General features: G+C 39.3%; 1 protein-coding gene across 2 annotated transcripts; it reads right to left on the reverse strand.

The window, feature by feature from the left end:
- Positions 1 to 1919: 1919 nt before the first annotated feature.
- LOC145820082 (uncharacterized) lies at positions 1920 to 12131 on the reverse strand. 2 transcript variants are annotated; one of them, XM_082914663.1, is made up of 2 exons: positions 11762 to 12131; positions 1920 to 9343 (listed from the first exon to the last, which is right to left on the reverse strand). In XM_082914663.1, exon 2 carries the CDS (start codon positions 9120 to 9122, stop codon positions 1965 to 1967), a length of 7158 nt encoding a protein of 2385 aa, XP_082770789.1. In that variant the 5' UTR covers positions 9123 to 9343; positions 11762 to 12131; the 3' UTR covers positions 1920 to 1964. The 2 variants fall into 2 exon arrangements, 1 of the variants encoding a protein (XP_082770789.1); XR_014361019.1 differs by lacking the exon at positions 1920 to 9343 and adding an exon at positions 11044 to 11301.
- Positions 12132 to 21512: the final 9381 nt, after the last annotated feature.

Genomic DNA, 21512 nt, shown 5'->3' on the forward strand with positions numbered 1-21512 from the left:
ATCGTCTCGAGCCTTCCGCCCTTTTTGTTTTCTTCTTTGGCTTCATCCTCTTCTTAAGTTGAGGCCTGCGAAAGAGAGAGGCAGAGCAAAAGCCTGCAAACTTTCTCTGCCACCACTCTGCAACCTCTTTCTTTTGCATTACTCTCCTCTGTCATGGCCTCTTCACATGGTTCTCTCACTCTTTTTCCAGACCTGAACGAGTCCACGATAGAGATGACCAATTCTGACTCCCCTGAACCTCAACCACGGGCTCCTCCTCCTTCCCTTGTTTTCAACTTTCCAGCGATGTCAGTTGAACAAATCATGGCGGCACAGTCTGACATCGAAGCAAACTCGTATACGCTGAGGTCATGTGTGGAGACCGTGACAGCGGTCTCCAACTTGTCCCGTCGACTGCAGAACAGGATGTATGAGGTACATCGGTTAAATGCACAACTCTCCCTCCTCCAACGTATGTACAAAGACGCTCGGGTAGAAATTGGTGTGCTGAAAAAGCAGAACAAAGAATTGAAACGACTGACGACCTCCGTGACTCGATTCGGAGTTTCTTCGCACAACCAATTTGATGGCCGGCGAGGAATAATCTCCTTTGGAAGTTCTGCCAAGGCTGAGGCAGAGTCTTCAAAAGCTTCGAAGGAGTAAAGATGAAACGAGGCAGCTGATGGTAAACTGTGTGCAAATGAAGCTGGTTGTAATCTTCTCCGCCGAGTTGCTGCCGAAAAACTGAGAAGATGCTACTCTCCCTCTTTTGGTTTTCTTATGTTTGTTTGTTTGTTTGTTTTTTTTTTTTTTTTTTTTTTTTTTTTTTTTGGAGTGAGCACTTATAGCTTCAACTCCTTTTTGTACAACTTTGATCGGGGTTGATCCCTGGTATTTAATAAAACAAGTTTGTTCTACAAATCTGGATAACATGAATGGCACAACACTGAACATAAAAAATCATTTTGTTTTAAACTTGAAAATTGTTGCATTTTAGTGAATTCTGAACTGAATATTGAGCCTATCACTGACCAAAACACAAAACACAATCTTAATGAAATGAAAATGAAACAAAAACCATCCCAAAACACACCCTTTTGCGCTTGTCGGAGCAAAATGAACGCAAAACAGAGTAACACCGATCGATCGCCCGACGGAAAAAGATTGTCAGCGACAACTACTGTGCATTTTTTTTTGTGATTGCTTGATTAAGGTGACGAGAACTCGATAGTGTGGATAAAAGACAGAAAGCCTGACTCAACTGTGCCCCTAGTTCATCACTTCTCCTTTTTTTGTTTTTCCTTTTCTGCTAAAGCGATTTTGATCAACGTGAGAGGTAAATTAGCACACTTGTTCCATTTTCTACCTTGAAATCATATAAGCCAAATTATGAGCACGGAAAATTTTCTCTTTTTGGTCCAAAGAATGGTCTGAGTTTTGAAAAATGGAATAATTTTTGAGAAAATCAGTCAACTTCATTAAAAGTCCTCAAAATCTATTTTTGCAAATGACCACTACTCGATCAATATGAAATCAACCCTTGAGATGTACACTCGAATTCATCTTTTGACTGAACTCGTCTGAAGGAGAAATAGGACAACTGAATCAAATGGGGACGAGCCATTAAATATGGATAGCCGAGCCGAATAAAGATACACCAATCAAACATGGACGAGATGAGTGAGTTGACAAATGATTAAGGTCGAACTTCAAGATGAAGCTGCCTACGTATCCCAAAGATCGGAATCAGGCCGTACGTAGTTCCGGTTAAGGTTCACTCGGGTATTGACACTCTCCTTTTGTGCTCTAACTTTTGCCAAAGTCGCCCTTTCGGGTTTTCAACCTTGCGAGCTTTTCATCATTTTCATATATATCTTCTTTTTTTTTTTCTTTTTTTTTTTCTTTTTTTTCTCTTTTTTTTTTTTTTTTATATGCTCTAACTTTTGTCTGGGTCGCCCTTTCAGGTTTTCGACCCAATGAGCCTCTCAAGGGTAGTACTTCTTCAGCTTGTCCATGTTGATTGGTTGTGAAAACTCCAAACCATCCAAATCCATGAGAATGACTGCTCCTCCTGACCAGATTGATTTAATGATGTAGGGACCCGTCCAATTGGGTCTAAACTTGCCCCTAGGATCGTGAATAGGAGCTCGGTTGTCTTTCAACACTAAGTCCCCTTCCCTCAAATTCCTGGATCTAACCTTTTTGTTGAATGCTCTGGCAATCCTGCGTTGATACCCCTGAATGTGGTATAACGCCTTCAACCTTCGCTCATCAAACAAAAATAGTTCCTCAAATCGGTTCTGTTGCCAATCAGCTTCTGTTATCTGACATTCAGCCATAATCCTTAATGAAGGCACTTCCAACTCAATCGGCAAAACAGCCTCCATTCCATATACCAAAGAGTAAGGGGTTGCCCCTGTAGATGTTCGGATTGATGTCCTGTATCCCCAAAGTGCAAAAGGCAACTTCTCTGGCCAATCTTTATAAGTTTCTACCATCTTACACAGAATGTTCTTGATGTTTTTATTTGCAGCTTCAACGGCTCCATTGGTTTGTGGCCTGTAAGTTGATGACTTGTGAAAAGCCACGTTATACTTCTCAAGTAGAACTGCCACTTCTCCTTTGAAATGTGAACCATTGTCTGAAATTAATTCGTTTGGCACCCCGTATCTGCAGATAATGTTATTCTTGATAAATTTGGCCACATGTGATGTTTTCAACACTGAATATGACTGTGCTTCAACCCATTTGGTAAAATAGTCAATGGCAACCAAGATGAACTGATGCCCATTTGAACCTTTCGGTGTGACTGCCCCGATGACATCTATGCCCCAGACTGAGAAAGGCCAAGGCGAAGTCATGTTGTAGAGTTTTGATGGCGGGATGTTCACGCGATTGGCATGGATTTGACATTTGTGGCATCGCCTAACAAAGTTGATGCAATCACTTTCCATGGTTAACCAGTAGTATCCTTGTCTAAGGATTTTTCTAGCTAGCATTATACCGTTCATATGGGCTCCACACTCTCCTCCATGGATGGCTTCCATGATACGTTTTGCCTCTTCTTCTTCTACACATAGCTTGTGCATTCCTAGATGCCCTCTTTTATATAACTTATCTCCACAAATGACAAACTGAGTGGCAAGACGCCATATCCCCCTTTTGTCTTTGGTGTTTGCCCCTTGTGGATATGTACCGCTTTCCAGAAAATTCCAAATATCAAAGTACCAAGGGTTTTCATCTTGAACTTCTTCCGTTACGGCTATCATTTCATATGCGGGGGTGTACCTTTGTTCTATAAGGATCGGACGCATCTTGACCCCGACCGGTATATCTATCATCGATGCTAAGGTTGCCAACGCATCAGCAAATCGGTTGTTCTCTCTTACCAAGTGCGTAAAAGTCAGTTTTTCGAACCTCGGGATCAACATGTCCAAGGTTTGATGGTAGACTTTCATTTTTTCCTCTTTAACTTTCCAATCTCCGTTGGCTTGAGAGACGACCAAGTTTGAGTCCCCAATCACATCCAACCTTATTGCCCCTAGTTCCAGGGCTGCTTCCAATCCAGCAATGCATGCCTCATACTCTGCTTGGTTATTAGATACCCTGAATTGGAGTTTGAAAGCTAAGGGGATATGGGAATCATCCGGCGCTATGAGCAACACGCCTATTCCATAGCCAAATTGATTAGACGCTCCATCAAAGTACAACTTCCAAGTGTCTTCTTCTATCTGCATGACCTCTTCATCTGGGAATGAGTACTCCACATCTTCTCCTCCTTCAATTGGGTGATCAGCCAAAAATTCCGCTACAGCCCTTCCTTTGACAGATTTGCGAGTGACATACTTAAGGTCAAATTCAGAAAGCAAGAGTAACCAACGAGCTAGCCTGCCGGTAAGAGCTGGTTTCTCAAAGAGATATTTGATGGGGTCTAATCTTGAAACCAGAATTACCGAGTGAGCTAACAAGTAGTGTCTCAACTTCTTGGTGGCCCAAACCAAAGCCAAGCAAGCCTTTTCCAAGGAAGTATAGCGGATCTCGTAGTCAAGCATTTTCTTACTCAAGTAGTAGATGGCTTTCTCCACTTTCTCATCTGACTCTTGTGCAAGCATACATCCCATGGTTGATTCAGTCACTGATAAATACAAAATTAGCGGTTTTCCTGGCTCGGGCGGTGATAACACAGGTGGATTCCGCAGATACTGCTTGACTTCCTCGAATGCAAACTGACATCGATTATTCCATTGGAACTTCTTCCCTTTCTTTAGGAGACCAAACAGTGGTTCACAAGTCAAGGTTAGCTTTGAAATAAACCTCCTTATGAATTGCACCTTTCCTAGAAAACCCCGCACCTCTTTTTCAGTCATTGGTGGCGGCATTTCTAAGATGGCCTTAATTTTAGATGGATCAACTTCGATTCCCCGTTGTGTGATTAGAAATCCTAACATCTTACCCGCAGTTACCCCAAAGGTGCATTTTTGTGGATTTAGCCTTAGCTTGTATTCCCTAATTCTCTCAAAGAATTTCTTCAATGCAGTGTAATGGCTTTCCCGATCTTTGGACTTGACAATCATGTCATCTACATACACCTCAACTTCCTTGTGGATCATATCATGCAAAAGAGTGGTAGCAGCTCTCTGGTAAGTAGCCCCGGCATTCTTCAAACCGAATGGCATAACCCTGTAGCAGTATGTCCCCCATGGTGTGGTAAATGCTGTCTTTTCTCTGTCCTCTGGAGCCATGAGGATTTGGTTATATCCTGAAAAACCATCCATGAATGACAGTAAAGCATGTCCTGCAGTGAAGTCTACCAATTCGTCGATATGTGGCAATGGGAAATCATCTTTTGGGCTAGCCTTATTCAAATCCCGGAAGTCAACACAAACTCGAATTCTGCCGTCTTTCTTCGGAACTGGCACAATATTGGCTAACCAAGTAGGATATTCTGATACTAGCAAAAAACCAGCATTGATTTGCTTAGTAACCTCTTCTTTAATTTTTAAGGCCCAATCAGGACGAATTCTGCGAAGCTTCTGTTTGACAGGTCGGGCCCCAGGGTCGAGAGGGATCCTATGCTGTACAATCTCAGGGTCAATTCCTGGCATGTCTTCGTAGGACCATGCAAAAACATCTTTGAATTCTGTTAATAAAGCAACTAATTGTTCACGTTCCTCTGAAGACAATGTAGAACCAATTTGAATCAAGCGAGGATCTTTTTCAGTACTCACATTTACAGAAACAATTTCATCCACTAATGGCTTAGCACGCCTTTCTTCCTCCCAGTCGATTAAATCTTTCAAAGCCCGAGGGATTTCTTCCTCTTCGTTTTCATCAAAATTTTGAAAATTTTGGTCAATATTATGAACTATGGGCACAGAAAAGTAAGCGGAAATCACATCTTCATTCAAAGCCTCGGGCTCACAAGTTGCAACAGACTCAAAAGAGAAAGAAAAAGAAGACTCAGACATTTTAGACAAACTTAAATCTGCTTCTACCCCCACAGGCCCACCAAACTCAGACTCAACAGCCAATTCAGAACTCTCAATACAACTTTTTTCAAAATGCCAATTTATTTGTGAGCCATTCACCGCATCCATGATGAAGCTTGAACAGTCAGCAGGTACCTCTTCCCCGATCACGGCAATGGTCATATCCCCCAAATTCATCGGTTCAGCGTTAGTATGTGATTCTATCAGTAAGTCAGCCAGTGTTAGACCCAGAACTTCCTCTGTGCTGCTTTCGGAGCTGACCTCTCTATCTTGTCTGATGTCGATACTACGATCTACCCCCTCCTCATCACTGTCAGAAAGCTGATGATCGAAGAAGATCTCAAACCCAGGGTATCTCTTTTTCTCCACTTGATCAATCCAGGGCTCAGGGAAACCACAGAAAGGGAAGTCTTCTCCTTGGCGGACAAAGCGTCCGTTCAAGGTCCCACGAATTGGCTTATGAACTAACTCAAACTGCTGCCCGGTTCTCTTGGCCTTGATCCTCTCCCTGATCTCTTCAGTTTTCCTTTTCCAGTCATCAACTGTGGGTGCATACCCCAGTCCGAATGCATGTGGGTTATGAGGTACTTCACTGGCTGTAGTAATACTTTTCCTGCCACTTTGTCCCAATCCCATCCCTGGAATGTGACCTAGTTTACTCATGAAATAGATTGATTGGGCACTGACGTATACACCTTCATCTTCTGCCATGAGCGTTTGAACTAGCTGGGCCTCTGCCAATGTAAAACCTGATAGGAATACATCTTCTTCCCCATGCTGTATTTCTAGCAGTGGTGTTGTGACTTCTGGGGGAGGATGAATGGATGAATTTCCGAAGACAGTGGCAATTCCTCCGCCGTATGGGTACTTTACCAATTGATGTAATGTGGATGATACAGCTTTTATCTGATGAAGCCAGGGCCTTCCCAATAGCAAGTTGAATGTTGCGGGAACATCCATGACATGAAATTCAGCTTCGTGCTCAGATGGACCCACTGCTATTTGTACTTTGATTGTCCCCATCACTTCCCGACTAGTATTATCATAGGCCCGGATCAATTGAGTAGTGGGCGTGAAATCTGCCGGCTTTAGCCCGATTGCATAAGCAGTGCGTGTAGGGCAAACATTGATGGCTGATCCGGTGTCAATCAGAACAATCGGTATCCATTTCTTTCTGCATTCCAGTGATACGTACAGAGGCTTATTATGTCCCGATCCTTCTTGTGGCAACTCTTTGTCAGCAAAAGTTATTGCTGGGATTGTTTCTCTCGGGGTGATTAATGACACTAATTGCTCAGGAGTGGTGTCAATTGATAGCTTAGCCTTGCTCAACATTGACAACATTGCCTGTCGATGTTCTCGAGAAGCCATGAGAAGACCCCAAATAGAAATGTTTGCTTGGATCTTTTTCAGTTGTTTTAGAACCAGGTCTTCTTCTACCTCTTTTCCTTTTTCTTTCTCTTTCTCTTTCTCTACCTCTTTATCTTTGCCAGAGGGTTCTCCTTGGTCTAGATGTGGAGGCTTGAAGTAGCGCCCACTCCTAGTCAAATGATCAATTTCGTCTGCATACCAAGTCTCATCCGGCACATGGTTTACCCATTCATCATCAGTATGGGCCAGTTGTAGGTCATTATCATCCCACCATTCGCCTTCGTTGACTGAAAGGCAATTATCTAGCACTGCTTGAATCATTCCAACAGTATGCTCTAGCTGGCTTTCTGGTTCTTCTTCTCTTCCTTTGGACCTCTTTCCTTTGCCACATTTAACAGGTTTCCCGAGATCAAGTCTTTTTCTTTCAGTTTCCTCAGCAGAAGTTTCATCATTGCTTGACCAACTGTGACTGTAATTCTCCGGTTCCCACCATGCCCTCTGCACATTCTCAAGATCTAATTCTTCGAAGAAATGAAGATTAGCCAAGTCCTCCTCTGGGTCGGCCAAATCATCCAACCTCTTTTCAAGTACATCATCTCTGACAACATTGATAGAAAGTGAGTCAGGCAGATCAACCTCAAGCTTTAGTTGACCATCGGGAATAATATACTGGCTAGGATCATACTTTTTCTCTGATAGTTTGCCAGCCTCAAGCATAGGTACTACCACCATAGGGTTTTGGGGTTTTGGCTGGGTTGGAGGTGCATCCATCATGCATAACTCAATGCCTTCAGGAATATATACCTCAGGTTTTGGTAAATGAGTAGGTGTGATATAGATACTGGGGTTGAAGGTGGATGAAAGTGTATGGATGAGGTTAAGATGAGGAGGTGATGGAACTCTGTCATGGGGTGGCAACGGGTTGGTAGTGACGTTGGGTTTTGGCGGTTGTGGGGGAGCTATGACTTTATTGTCTATGAGATCTTGGATCTTATGTTGGAGACGAAAGCAACGATCCGTGTCATGTCCTGGTTGTTGGTGGAAAGCACAGTGTTTGGTAGGGTCATGTTTGGCTGGGAGAGGTTCGGGAAGAGGTCGGGGGTCCAAAGGTGTCAAGTACCCTCTTTTTATCAAGATGTTCATTGCTTTAGAGAGTGACATATAGAGAGGAGTGAATGTTCTACTTGGAGCTCGGGTTGTGTTTTGCAGGCCAGCATGAGCAAAGGGATCGGCTATTTTAGTGGTGGTGGCAACCAAGTTGATTTCAGAGGGTTTCACAGCTGTGCTACCACTGGTGGTAGTATTGGAACTGCGACCAAAAGGTTTCCGAACAGGTTCCTTGTCATCAATAATTCCCTGTTTGATGGCATCCTCTATCTGAACCCCTATCTCTTTTAAGTCATTAAAAGTGAAGAGTGGGAGGACTATCATTTTTTGTAACATCTTTCCATGTAGATTTCTGACTATCATACGAATTTGGTCCTTTTCAAGTGGTCTGTTGGTCATCATTGCTGCTTTTGCCCTCCATCTGGTGATAAAGGTCATGAAACTTTCATTGGGCTCTTGACGGGTGGCTTCTAATTCCCGAGTAGTCACTTCAATCTGGGTGTTATAAGCATACTGGGTGATAAAGGCCCCGGCTAACTCTTCCCAACTTTGTTTTACCGAGTCCTCTAACTTGGCGTACCAGATGGCAGCCACTCCTGACAAAGTTCGTCCGAATAAAGAGAGCTTTTGCGGACGAGTCAAACCCATAGGCTTTAAGACATCAGAGAATAGGCGAATGTGCACCATTGGGTCACCGGAGCCATCAAACCTATCAATGTGTGGCATTTTAAACCGTTCTGGCAACTTCACAGCTGTCTCAGTGTACCCGTCTTCGATGTCAGGGATTGAATTGACTCCTTGTGCCTTTTTGAAAAGTTTTTCCAACTTGGCCAGCTTCAACATAGTTGAGTCAGACTCAGGTGCTTCAGAGGGATGGAGCCCTCCCACTGGTTGTGGAAGAGGAAATGATCCTCCTGAAGTTTGTGCAGGAACCCTCAGATCTTCTGGTGAATTAGGTTCAGGAAACTCGTCAACCGGTGGAGGTGGAGGCGGAACTGGCTGAGTCACCGGAGGTGGTTGAGTAATGGATGCCCCAGATGAGCGTTGCAGTTCAGCAAGAGTATTGCCTTGAGCAGCAAGAGTAGTGCCTTGGGCAGAAACCGTAGTGGCAACAATATCCATGCTCCGTTGAAGGCCCAGTAGTATGTCTGCTATATTTTCTGGAATTTGAGCCATCACTGATTCTGGTGAGTTAAGTGGTGATGATCTAGCAGGTGAAAAAGGGGTATTCTGGACAGTTGATGAAGCTTTTGCTTTTCTTCGTGTAACCGGTGGCAAAGAAACTAACACTGGCTGACCCTGAACCAAATCTGTACTTTTGCAAAGTCTACCAACGCGGGTCCACAGAACTTGGGGGATATTAGACCTTTCGGAAGCTATAGTGCTCGACTACCTTGCTGAAACAAAATGGGACTCCCAATCAGAATTTCATCAGCATCCCAGCTCAACTGATTACTGCTAACTCATGTTGAAAAAAAAAAAAAAATTGAACTCAACCACACAAGCTGAAATGACTGAACCACTCATCTGAATCTAAGAATCCCCATACATTGCGCATAACACATAGCATGAAAGAGAACAAACACCCCTATGGGGGCTAGGGTTACCCTGTCCTAACTTTGAAATGATCTAGGGTTTCACTATTCAAACAAGCGGCATCATACATCCTAGAAATGGGAGAGCATCCTGTCCTAATTTTGGAAGGTACTAGAGCTCATTATATGTACAAGGTTGGCTCTACTTTACGGGTTGAAGCCAAGGTGACGTTACCAAAGAGTCCTTTGGGTCATAACCAATAAAGATCCCAGGAAATCAGAAGAGTCAAATAGCCTCTCTTCGGAGTCTGAGAACCTTAGATAGCAAAGCTAGATAGCAGGGCTACATAGCAAAGCTACCCTTTTGACAAATCTCAAAAGGTTACAACACAAGGCCTCAAAAGTATCGTAAAAATAGGTGTAGTGTCACAAAAAGCTTACCTGTGCTCCCACCAGTATCTGGGCAACACAAGGACTTGAAGTGCACCAATGTATGCAATGCAATGAACATATAATTGAAAATAAAGGTCATATCATGGAGTTCGAGTCAAGGTTTCATAAAATCCCCAGCAGAGTCGCCAGAAACTGTAACATGCCCGGGGGGTACCCGCGCGCGTTAAACAGTTCGGACCCCCGAGATCTCTTTGATCTATTCTCACGAGTGCAATGTGAAACATAGATGAGAGTCCAGATTTGGCAACTTTTATTGAAAATCCATTTTATTGCAATTTTGTCAAAAATGGACTGCGTCATCAGATCTCAGAGTCGCCACCTAATATTTATTTTGGGAAAATTAGGAAACCCATAACTCGTGCCAAGGCCACTGTTCGTCGTAACCAAGGATGCTTGGCTCGGAACCTTAGGTATGAGAGGGGAAGGTCAATAATGAGCACCCCCGCCCACCCGATCAAAGATCGGCCTTTACTAACCATGATATGAATTTTATTTTATTTATATGTTCATGTTCTGATTAGTTAATAAATCCTAAAATTTACTATGTGAAGCATACAAGTATAGACTATGCCATTCATTTTGGAGTAATTTGATATCATGCATTTTGAAAGAGTTTTGACGATGTACAACCCAAATAAATTGAGTTTACAAGCATGAAAAATCAACATCATTCCAAATTAAGCGACACAACCTCCATCCACTGGCATTCATAGAGTTATATCACATAAGCAACTAGCCTCATGGTAGAATGCTAGACATAGTAAGAAAAACACACACACACGGGATGCTAAAGCATAAAAACTCACATGTTTGACGTCCCACGAACAAGCTGCAAAACAAAGTTAGTAAAATATGCATGATCTTATATACAAAATCCTAATGCAATTCACTCATGAGATGCAACTAAACATTCGGCTTCTAAAATATGATATGTGAATCATCTCAAGAACATGACGTAGCGCACATAATCACATAGGAATTGATTAAATCCACAAATGCAAACTTAGCCGAATCAAGATGCATGAAACATGGATGCAAAGCATAACTATGATGAAAAATAAATATGATGTTTATGTACAAATAAAGAAAGCGAGTAAAAGAACGGGATAGAAAGAAGAGGGGCGGGGAATTATTACAACATTTAAAGAATAATTACAAACCAAATTAGAGAGGGATGAGGAGAATATTACAACAAAATAAAAACCTCACAATACACTCAAAATAAAATAAATAAATAAAATAAAAGCTTCATGTTCTTTAGAACCGCCGGCGGAAATTGGTCAATATTGGGAGATTACGCCATCTTGTTCGGAAGAAGCTAACCGACCGGCCAAATAGGCCGGCCGGCGAACTAGGCCAAGCAAAACCTGTCTTGTTGCAAAACCAAGAAAAAGAACAAACAAAAAAATATGTAGGTGGCTCAACTAACCACTACCGATTAGATTAAAAAAGAAAAGAAAAATAAAAAAAAAGTGCAAACTCACAATATAAACCTAAAGCAATAAAACAAATATAAGATAGAACATGCAAGATTATAACGGAACTAATATGAGACTAATACACGAAAAAAAAATAAATAAATAAATATGAGGTAAAACATGCAAGATTACAACAAAACTAATATGAAATTAAAGTATGCGAATAAAAATAAATAAATAAATAATTATGAGCGAAACAAACCACTAGGATTATAACAACACACTATGAAATATAAAGTAAGAAAATAAATATGAGATAAACAAACTACTTGGATTATAACAAACACAATGAAATAAGAAGCAAGAATATAAATATAAAATATAAGAAAATGAAAGATTAAAAATTCACCTTCCAAAGAAAGATTGAACTTCTTGATTTCCAAACTTCCTCTTGATCACCCTCAAGTGTAGGAAGTGTGTTCTCAAATCCTCAATTCGAAATTATGGAGTTTATGGAGTTTGTGGTATGGAAAGTGGCTAACTCTCAAGTTTTTCTCACTTTCAATCACTAAACATTCTTCCTTATGATCGAGGCGATTGATCTTTGGCTATATCAGAATTTTTGGAGTGGTTTTGGTGTATGGAAATGAGGAATTTCAGTAGCTATGGAAGGTATGGGGTGTATATGGAAGATAGAAATATTTTTGGCTAAACAACTCAAATTTTCTCTCTTTTTTCACTCTTTTCTCACTCCTTTCTCTTCAATTTCGTGGTCCTCCTCCTCTCTTACAATATGATCATTCTATATAGGCAATGAGGGAGAGTAAAGGTCAAAAAGAAGGTGGGAGACAAGGTGGGAGACAAGAATGTGATAGGAGGGCAAATTTTCAAGGTGGTTGCATGGGATACTCCTTTATGGATGCAAACAAAATATCTTTTTGACTATGGAGGATGATTAGGTATAATGGAGGATGAGTGGATGCACTTGAATGGCTCAAAAAATGGGTAAATGGGTTGTCCCAACCGAACCAAAATCAAGAAAAATGGGCTATTGTTGTTTTGGGTCGAATCAACAAAATCTGCTTTTAAGCCCAACTTCAAATGGGCATATCTCCCCCATATGGACTTGGTTTTAGGCGGTTTTTTGGTCCAAATTGAAGCCCCAGAAGTCTACTTTCCAATGGTGGTGGCCTCACATTTAAATTCCAAGTGTACAAAGAGATATGCCTAATTTAGTGAAGGCTGTCTCGGGCTGGGTCAACAAAATCTGCTCTTAAGCTTAACTTCAAATGGGCATATCTCCCTTATTTAGACTTGGTCTAAGGTGGTTCTTGGGTCTAAATTGAAGCCCCAGAAGTCTACTTTCCAATGGTGGTGGCCTCATATTTAAATTCCAAGTGTACAAAGAGAAATGTCTGATTTAGTGAAGGCTGCTCATTTCCTTCTTAATGATTTGATACTCATCCTTTTCCTAAATCAGCTTTCTTTCATCCCCTCCTATTTCCTTCAACTCCAAACCTATAAAGAAGATATTTTTAAATATTTTTCAAAAATTTCACCTCCTTTCCATTTATTTCCACTTTGTCCTTACTCGGTTTACTGAAAAGTGCAATATTTTAATCGAAATGGGAGCCTCGGGACATCGTAGAAACATTTAAAAAAACATGTTTTGAAAAGAGGGTTTTAAGGTCTAAAATAGTTTGGCCAAAAAATGGGTGAAGGTTGGGATTAAAACTTAAATTCCATCTTTCTTACTGAGAATTTTGTGAGAAACACATTCTAATTGTCATCATCGGGTAATCAAAAGAAAGCGCCCAAGTCTTAGGGCCGGTCAAAAATGGGGTGTCTACAGGTGGCTCCCCTGTTGCACTTGCTCAGGCGTAAGACTCCTACTATGAACCGCTGTGAACGGTATCATAACTTTCAAAACCTCATGGAAATGCCGTGACAATGTCTCCTTCGAGTGTTGGAACCGTTCTTGCAAATCTTTCATCTTCATTCCCTGCAAAGCACAAATGAAAATGGCTACCTTCTCTTCTAGCGGAACGCCATGCTCCCGCTGTGACAGTGTCAATCCGAAACTATGAAGAGTGTCGCATAACATCAAGAACATTGGTTTGGACATGCTGACAGCATCTTCAAACCGGCCTTGGTGACCGTTAAACAACTCATACATCCATAAACGTCCTGTAAGTATAGATGTATTTCGAGGCACTCTGTGATAATGGTTGTAGTAATATGTAACTACACTGTTATACGCCTCTAGGAAGTTGTGATCAGTTTCGACCACCATTTCCCGTGCAATTTCATCGATAGCTTCCCGGGCTGCATTACTGGGCACAGTGTAACTAGGACCTGCGTCGTCTGCCATTTTGGAAACCTATAACGCAGAATATACAGAGCCAAGCTGGTTTACCAAAATCTGACTTCGCAAGTACGAGGCTGCCTACCAAGAAAATTATTACGACTTTGGACAATGAAATAAGCAAATTGGGGCGAGGGTAAGAAAGGAGACAACCACACTGATTTGTGGTGTTCTCTAAAGAAATGAATGATGAGATGAGCAAAGATTGTGGTGAGACCTTTGAAGCTAACATGTCAACTAATTTGTGGTCTTATATAAAGAAATCAAAGATGAGCATACGCAAATATTGGGGTGGGACCTTTGAAACCAAAATTTCAACAAACCAACACAAACGGATTCTCTTCTTTGAAACCAAAAAATTGAGCATGCGTAAGAAAGGATTCTCTTTTTTGAAACCAAGATTGTGGTGGGACCGTTGAAACCAAAATTTCAACAACTTCACGTGGTGTCCATGCAAATTGGGCAACACACAAATTATTGGGGGCTTCAACAAAAAGGGGTTCTCTTCTTTTTGGTAATAGATACCAAATTATTGGTGTATATGAAACTGTGTGCTGGGCCGACAAAACATGTAAGAAAAACAAAAATCAATCCTCACTTGTCATTTTTCCATCACCCAGTTTAATAAAAATGGAGTATTCATTATAATATAAATAAATAGATAAAAACAAAACAACGGTTCGAATATCGTCCTTATATTTTTAACAACAAAAATTGAAAATTAGTGATAAATTATTACCATTTTTTGACCAAATTTTTTGTCTCAAAAAGTAAAAAAAATTTAGACCAAATTATTTTGTCCCAAAAAATCTATTTATTAATAACCTTTTAAAATTTGTCCCTAAAAGTCTTGTTTTTATTTTTCGGGACGACCCTAAAAATTATAAATTTAATTATTAATATGTATAAAACTTTTCGTTATTTTAATTTAATTTTTTAAAAAAGTAACCTGATGTGTAATCAACTAATTTCGTGCACTTCCTACCAAAACTAGTGACTTGTGTTTATGGAGGTTGTTTCCTCGCCTAATCAAAAGGAATAAAAAAATTACTCAAACTGATTTGAAACCAGTATATTATATTTGATTTGATTAATTTTGATTGAGATATCAAATATTACGTTTTCACAATTTCAAACCATTACATTATGTATTTGATTTGAATAATTTTAACTGAGATTTAAAATTTTACTTTTTCACTTTGTAATATGATAGATTTTAATACAAACTTTACAACTCTCTAGCAAGAAAGGTGAAGGTGAATCTCACCTCGTGTGATAAAATTATATCTGATTGATTTTAAAATTTTTGTTATTAATTTAACAAATTATAGATGGATGAGATTGACAAAGTGGTCCGAACCACCAAAAATGAACTCATCCATAAGGGCCGATAGAATGTATTTGTCATCACCATCACTGAAGTGACCAAAAATGAACTCATCCAAAATGGTCTATAGATAATGTATTTATGTTTCATCAAAAAGAAATGACAATAAACCTATTTGGCAGCAACAAGCATATACTACAATATCAACATCATCACACAAATATTATCAACTGATAATGTCCAAAAAATTCGACCAACAATGCCATCGTTTTGGGAATGAAGGATATTTGCCCAACTGTTTGTTCCAAGGGGGAGAAAAACAAAAGGTAACACACAAACATTACATGAGAAACATTACATCAATATTCATTACCAGCCACCACCCAAACATTAATAAAGAAGCAACACACAAACATTAATAAGGAAACACAAATTATTTGCTGGGAAATCTCAGAACCAGCCACCACCCATTCCGGGATTTGCTGCTGATGGGCCACGAATGCATTGCTCACGGGACTTCTTCGTTCGCAACCAAGCAATGACAGCCGTGTCTGTAGGAATCGACATCATTATAGATTGATTTGTAGGGTTGTCAAGTACCGATTGAGCAAAAGGAACTAGCGGGTCTTGCGGATCCAGCCCTTCCAGCGAATACAACCGTGTCATACACTTCTGAATTAGGTGCTATGCCGTATCTGCGTAATCATGTGAGATGCGGATTTGTCGTTGTTGTAATTTCACGGAGGATGCAAGGTTTTCCATACTACTCGCCAACAAAGAAGCTCCCTCACTCTGCCCTCTTTTCCGCTGTGGGTGTGTTGGGCCTGGCGATTTGCGTTTGTTCATGCCACTAGTTGGTGTGTCGTCAACGTTAATTCCCGACGACGCAGCGTGCACAGTTGCCGGCGTGCCATCCTCTTGTGCAACAGTGTGCTGCACAGTGTGTTCATGCTGCGCGGTAGGCTGGAAAGGGGGCAGCCCCCTGTTGTCCTCGCAGTCTTCGTCAGGCCCCTGCGAAGTACCGTCATCGGGTGCCACAGGTTCGAACGCTGCACCTGGTGTCCATGCATATTTTCCGGTTGCTGTAGCGCCTTCGTACACCCTTCGCATAAGGTCCATGTGCTTCAACGGTTTTGTTTTGAACTTGATTGCATTCTTGTCAACCTAGGAAAAACAACCAAAAACCCATCGGAAGAACTTCATGTCAGATAGTGAAACAGAGAATAATGGGGAGCAAACACAGGAAGCAAAGAAATAGGCTTATGTATCCATGTAAATGACGTACATAATAACGGTTATTTGTAGATTATTTATTAAAATAAAAAATAGATTGATTCGGTAGTCACATAATTTCAATATGTTTGTGTTAAAGAAATAGATAATGTAGCCCATAACCAACCTATTTGGATGATCTATTTTGTTCATTTTATGGACTTATATTTGTAGATTATTTATTAAAATAAAAAATAAATTGAACTAGACAGTCACATAATTTCATTATGTTTGTCTTAAAGAAATAAATAATATATTTTCAAAAGCATACCTTTTATTGGGTCAAAATGAGTACTATTATTGGGCGAATAATATTTTTATTAATAATTTACATACAGCGGATTCAAAGGAGCAACGGTTCGAATTATGAATTTGAAGGCTGTAGTGGGCTCAACAGAACCAACTAGATGGCTCAATCTTCTCCTCAGTTAACAGAGAAGTTAGACCCCATTACAAATATTATGTAAAAAATTGAAATGGAGATACAAGGTAATAAACAAACAACACGTACGGGTCAAAAAAAATTTCAAAGAAATACAAAAAGAAAGGCCTCTATGCTGATAAGGAGATATGAATTATAACTTCTTATTAAGGTACATAAACTCGTAACCAACGGATTAACTTATTATTTTATTTTATAGGCTACCTTATAAGGGAGTCGTTCGAGTATTTTGTCTAAAGTTTCTTACAAGCATTAAGATTGTGTTTAGAATATTAATTTAGAGAAGTAACTTAGAAAGAGGGGGAAAAAATGTGAGTGAAATGTTGTACTTTGTAATTCAGTGGATTTTGGAGAGAAAGTGAGTAGTAAGTTGAATATATGGCTTAGATATAATCATATAAGGCAAGAGATGATTATAGCGGTTTGAAATATGAGACTATGGTTCTAGATGTAGTAACACTTAACTTTTTTTGTCCCAATAAAGGATGATGTATAATAGTAGTTTTTGTTCTTCTTTGTGACCTCCCAAAAAGCAAAGAATCATTCACATTTATCAACCATTTTGTAATTTATCAAATTAAGTAAGCATAATGGAAAAATAATAATGTTAATAATCTAATGGGGAAAAAAATTAGGATAAAGAAAAGATGTATTCTTTCTTTATATTATTTCCATGATAGTGGAAAGTAATACTCTAGTCCCAGTCCAAAATGTTATTAGTTTAAGGTTCTAATCAAGTTTCATGTACTAATTTTATTTCTTAAATTATTATGTACATATAATAACATGAATTAGAGATTCCTATGGTGGTGGGCTACATCCACAAGGCTAAATTAGAGACACAGTACGAAATGTCACAATTATTTATGTTTAGACCCAACTAAAAAAACTAGGGTGTACGTAATAATCTACACAACGCGCCATTGAAAATAAGCTTAAGCATTGACAATACTAACGGTTTAAGTATCCATGTAAATGACGTACGTAAAACTCAATGGAAATGTTACCTTTTCGTAATGTGCCCACCAGTCATCAGATGCTTGTATCCAACCCGTGGCTTCATTGTAACTGATGCCGGTTGGCCCATGCCTGCTGTCCATCAATTTCGACCATGACTGCCAATCCTTTTTCAGCAACGCGTACTTGTTCTGCAGTTGCTTGACGTCATGCACCTTATTTGTACGGTCCAGAAAGCCCTTGCTTATAGCTCGATATCCATGCATTGTCATTGTATGGAAGCTCCCCTTGAAACCAACGTCCAACTCTTTGATAACAAGTTCCAAAAAAATCCGCACCGTGTCAGAGTCCCAAGATGCTTTATGCACGTTTGTGGATTGCTGCTGCATCTGTTTACTACCGCGTTTGCGCAAAGCTTTGGAAGGCGTCGACTGCGTTTGGGACTGCTCCATTTGCGTACTACAATGCAACAACAATTATGGTATATGTGGAAAAATTGAAGACATTGAAACTCATAATGCGAATAAAATAAAAAACATATAAACAATTGTGTAACACAAGCCTCCAATACAACCGTCTTAGAACATTGTTATTGTTTTTTTCATCGGCTCACACTACAGGTCTCCAATGATTTCCTCAAAATGTGTACCACAGAACGAACTCATTTGCGTAATTAAAAAGCAACATAGTGGACAATACAGAAACAACTTTACAACAGAAATCCTAGAGCATGTACCCTGGTCAATGGGATCTCTTCACAAACGAAATCAATGAACACTAACAATTGTATGCTAATCCGAACCTTCCTCAAAATATCTATTAGATAATGAACTTGTCTGTAAAACTAGAAGGTGATAGAGGACATTACAGAACAACTTTACCAGAGGAACCCTAAAGAATGTTTCCTGGCAATTGTCAATGGACCATTATCTCTTCACAAATGACATCAACGAATGCTCAAAACAATTTATATGCTACTCCAACCCCTTAATATAGGATTTTGGTTGCAATGAAGAGTGCCTTTAAACAAATATCTCAAGTATGAATATCACATTCCATGGCAGAAAACCAAATTCAATTAGAAAAGCTTCTCCATAAGAACAAATATATTAAAGATGGTAGGTCGTTTTTCAAAATATGATTCCAAAATTTCCATAAGATAAAAATGTGCCCAACCAAGACCCAGAAGGATCAGTGTCATTTTTTTGAAGTAGCTATACTTTATTTTTTGGACAGATGGGCTATAAAGGAATGCATTTTTACTAAACAATAACAAAATTTGCAAATCAGTATCCCAGTGGTTTTCTGTGTTCCATTTCTCCCACCCGCATCGTTTCCAGCAAAACTCTATGAAATAGAAAAAAAAAATTCATAACAAAAATAAAAAATTACAACAACAATCCGTAGACACACAACAATCACAACAACAACGTCATCGTCTTCCCTGAAGTTGGTCTTGTTCATCTTCAGAGACAGAGGGTTCAACTAATTGTGAACTTTGAACTGAAATCGTGGAGAGATGCTTAGATCGTGAAACAGATCGCCGAACCGAAATGAACATCTTATAACCAGATCTGTAGATCTGGTTTGGGTTCCGGATTCATAGAGGGTTTCGGTAGAGAGAAGAGAGGGTTTCGGTGTTACAGATAAGAGAAGAGAGGTAGAAAAGAGAAAAAGTTTTGGAACAAAATCAGAGAAAGGAGAGCGAGAGTGAGAAAATTAATTTGCGTGGAAAAGATGTTACCTTGTAGTTAGGGAGAAACCGGCCGGCATGGTGTAGATCTGGTCGAAAGTGATGCAAATCTAGGCGACGGATTGTCCGACAGCCGTCGGTTGCTGTTAAGTTGCGATCGAGTCGAGGTCAGACTTCCCCACGGCTGTTGCGGTGCTGGACGGTGAAGGCTACGACGGATCTCTGGCGTCGTTGGTGTGGATATCTCCGCAGACGGATTGTCCCCTTTTATGGCTATCTCGGCAGAACTCGACTGATACACAGAGAGAGAGAGAGAGAGAGAGAGAGAGAGAGAAGGGGATCTTCGGGTGAGAGGTTAAAAGGGTTGAGGAAGGAATAAAAAAAACAAGGGCAGAATAGTATTTTTACCCTCCGTAGGTCACACACAATTTTGGCCGCCCAAAACATGAAAGTAGGGTGAATTTTTGGCTTTTTTGATAACTTTTTGGCTTTTTGGCTTTTTCGCAGCATCCCAAACTTGGCCCAAGAAATGATGCAATAATCTCATTTAATCACATTACATTATCAAGAGGCATTTTCATCAATTCAATCCACATGCTCAAGTGTGATAAACCATTTTACTTAATATGGAATACAACATGAATGTTATAAACAATTAATTCAACAATTTATCAATCAAAAGCATTTCATGAGATGTATGCCAATATAATCCATATTCAAAAGATATTCAATAGGATAGATGCAATGTCTCTACAAACATATGATACTTCTTTTCATTTAGACATTGTTGATGGATCATAATCAACGAATTTCATAACTCATTCAAATATTCCAATGTGAAGCATATAAGCATGAAATTTTCATATTGAGCATATTCTTGAGATCATAAATGTACAATTCAAAATATAGATAGTATACATCTCAAAAACATGCTATGACATCAAAATTGATTCTACAAAGATATGACTCAAAAAGGAATTAACATATTAGTATGAAGTCATATATAAGATGTGAAAAGTATACTCACAAAAAATATTTATCACTTCTTATCTCTTTTTCATAGCAATGGATGACATGATATACAATGTTAATGAATACATGAATCATTCATATTCTAATAGGCATTCATCAAAATAATATAATTCTCATTTTTGAGTTCAATGAAGGTTTGAAAGAAACTAGCAGAACATGACTTAGCAAACTTAGTACAATTAGGTTGCATGGAAGCAATGATTAGACACAACCTACTGTACACAAATCACACCTTAAAGAATATAGAACTTTAAGCTTAAAAGTGTGTTAGGAGTTATACCTTCATTTACCTCTTTGGAATCTTCACCCATACATTACCTCTATTGTTCATCTTTGTGATTTTCATTTCATCATTCTTCTTCTTGTAGGAGCTGATTTTGCTCTTTAGATTGAACACTCTTGTTGTGCATTTCCTCTCGAAGTCTTTGGTGTTCTTTAATAGTTCACCTACAAAATATCTTGATTTCTTTCTTGGTACCCATACTTTATTAGGTCCATAGAAATTAGTCTCAAGAATATTTAATCTCATAAAAGGTTTAGGAGGATCAAAACCAATGCCTACTTTGTCAAAAACACATTTTTTATTTTCCAAGAAACTTGTTGAGGTTTTCTTTTCCTTTTACAAAATTTTCAAGAGTTTTGTTTAAATCCTCAACATTGTTTTTCAAAATGTTTTTCTCATTGGTAATAAACATAAAATCATTTTTCAAAGTAGCATTTTTCATTTTTAAAACATCTACATCATTTGAAAGAGAAGTAACTAATTTTTTTAATTTAGAATTCTCAACACAAACATTTCTAAATATGTCATGTAATTCATTGAAAACACTTCCAAGTTTAACATAATTAGAAATTACCTCATCTGGAGTGAATTCTTCTTCTCCAAGAGCCATGAGACACAGGTTGGCTACTCCATCATTTTCTCCCCAAATAACTTCTTTTTTGCTGCCATCTATCATTGAAAGTTCATGAGCCATGAGTGAGCCTACGAGTTCTTCAATGCCTAATTTTGTTAGGTCTTTTGCTTCTTGGATGGCTGTAACCTTAGCTTCCCATTCATTTGGCAAAGACC

The sequence above is a fragment of the Camellia sinensis genome, chromosome 2, assembly GCF_055761805.1.
Source record: "Camellia sinensis isolate YWXY chromosome 2, ASM5576180v1, whole genome shotgun sequence".
In the NCBI taxonomy this organism is placed as follows: domain Eukaryota; kingdom Viridiplantae; phylum Streptophyta; class Magnoliopsida; order Ericales; family Theaceae; genus Camellia; species Camellia sinensis.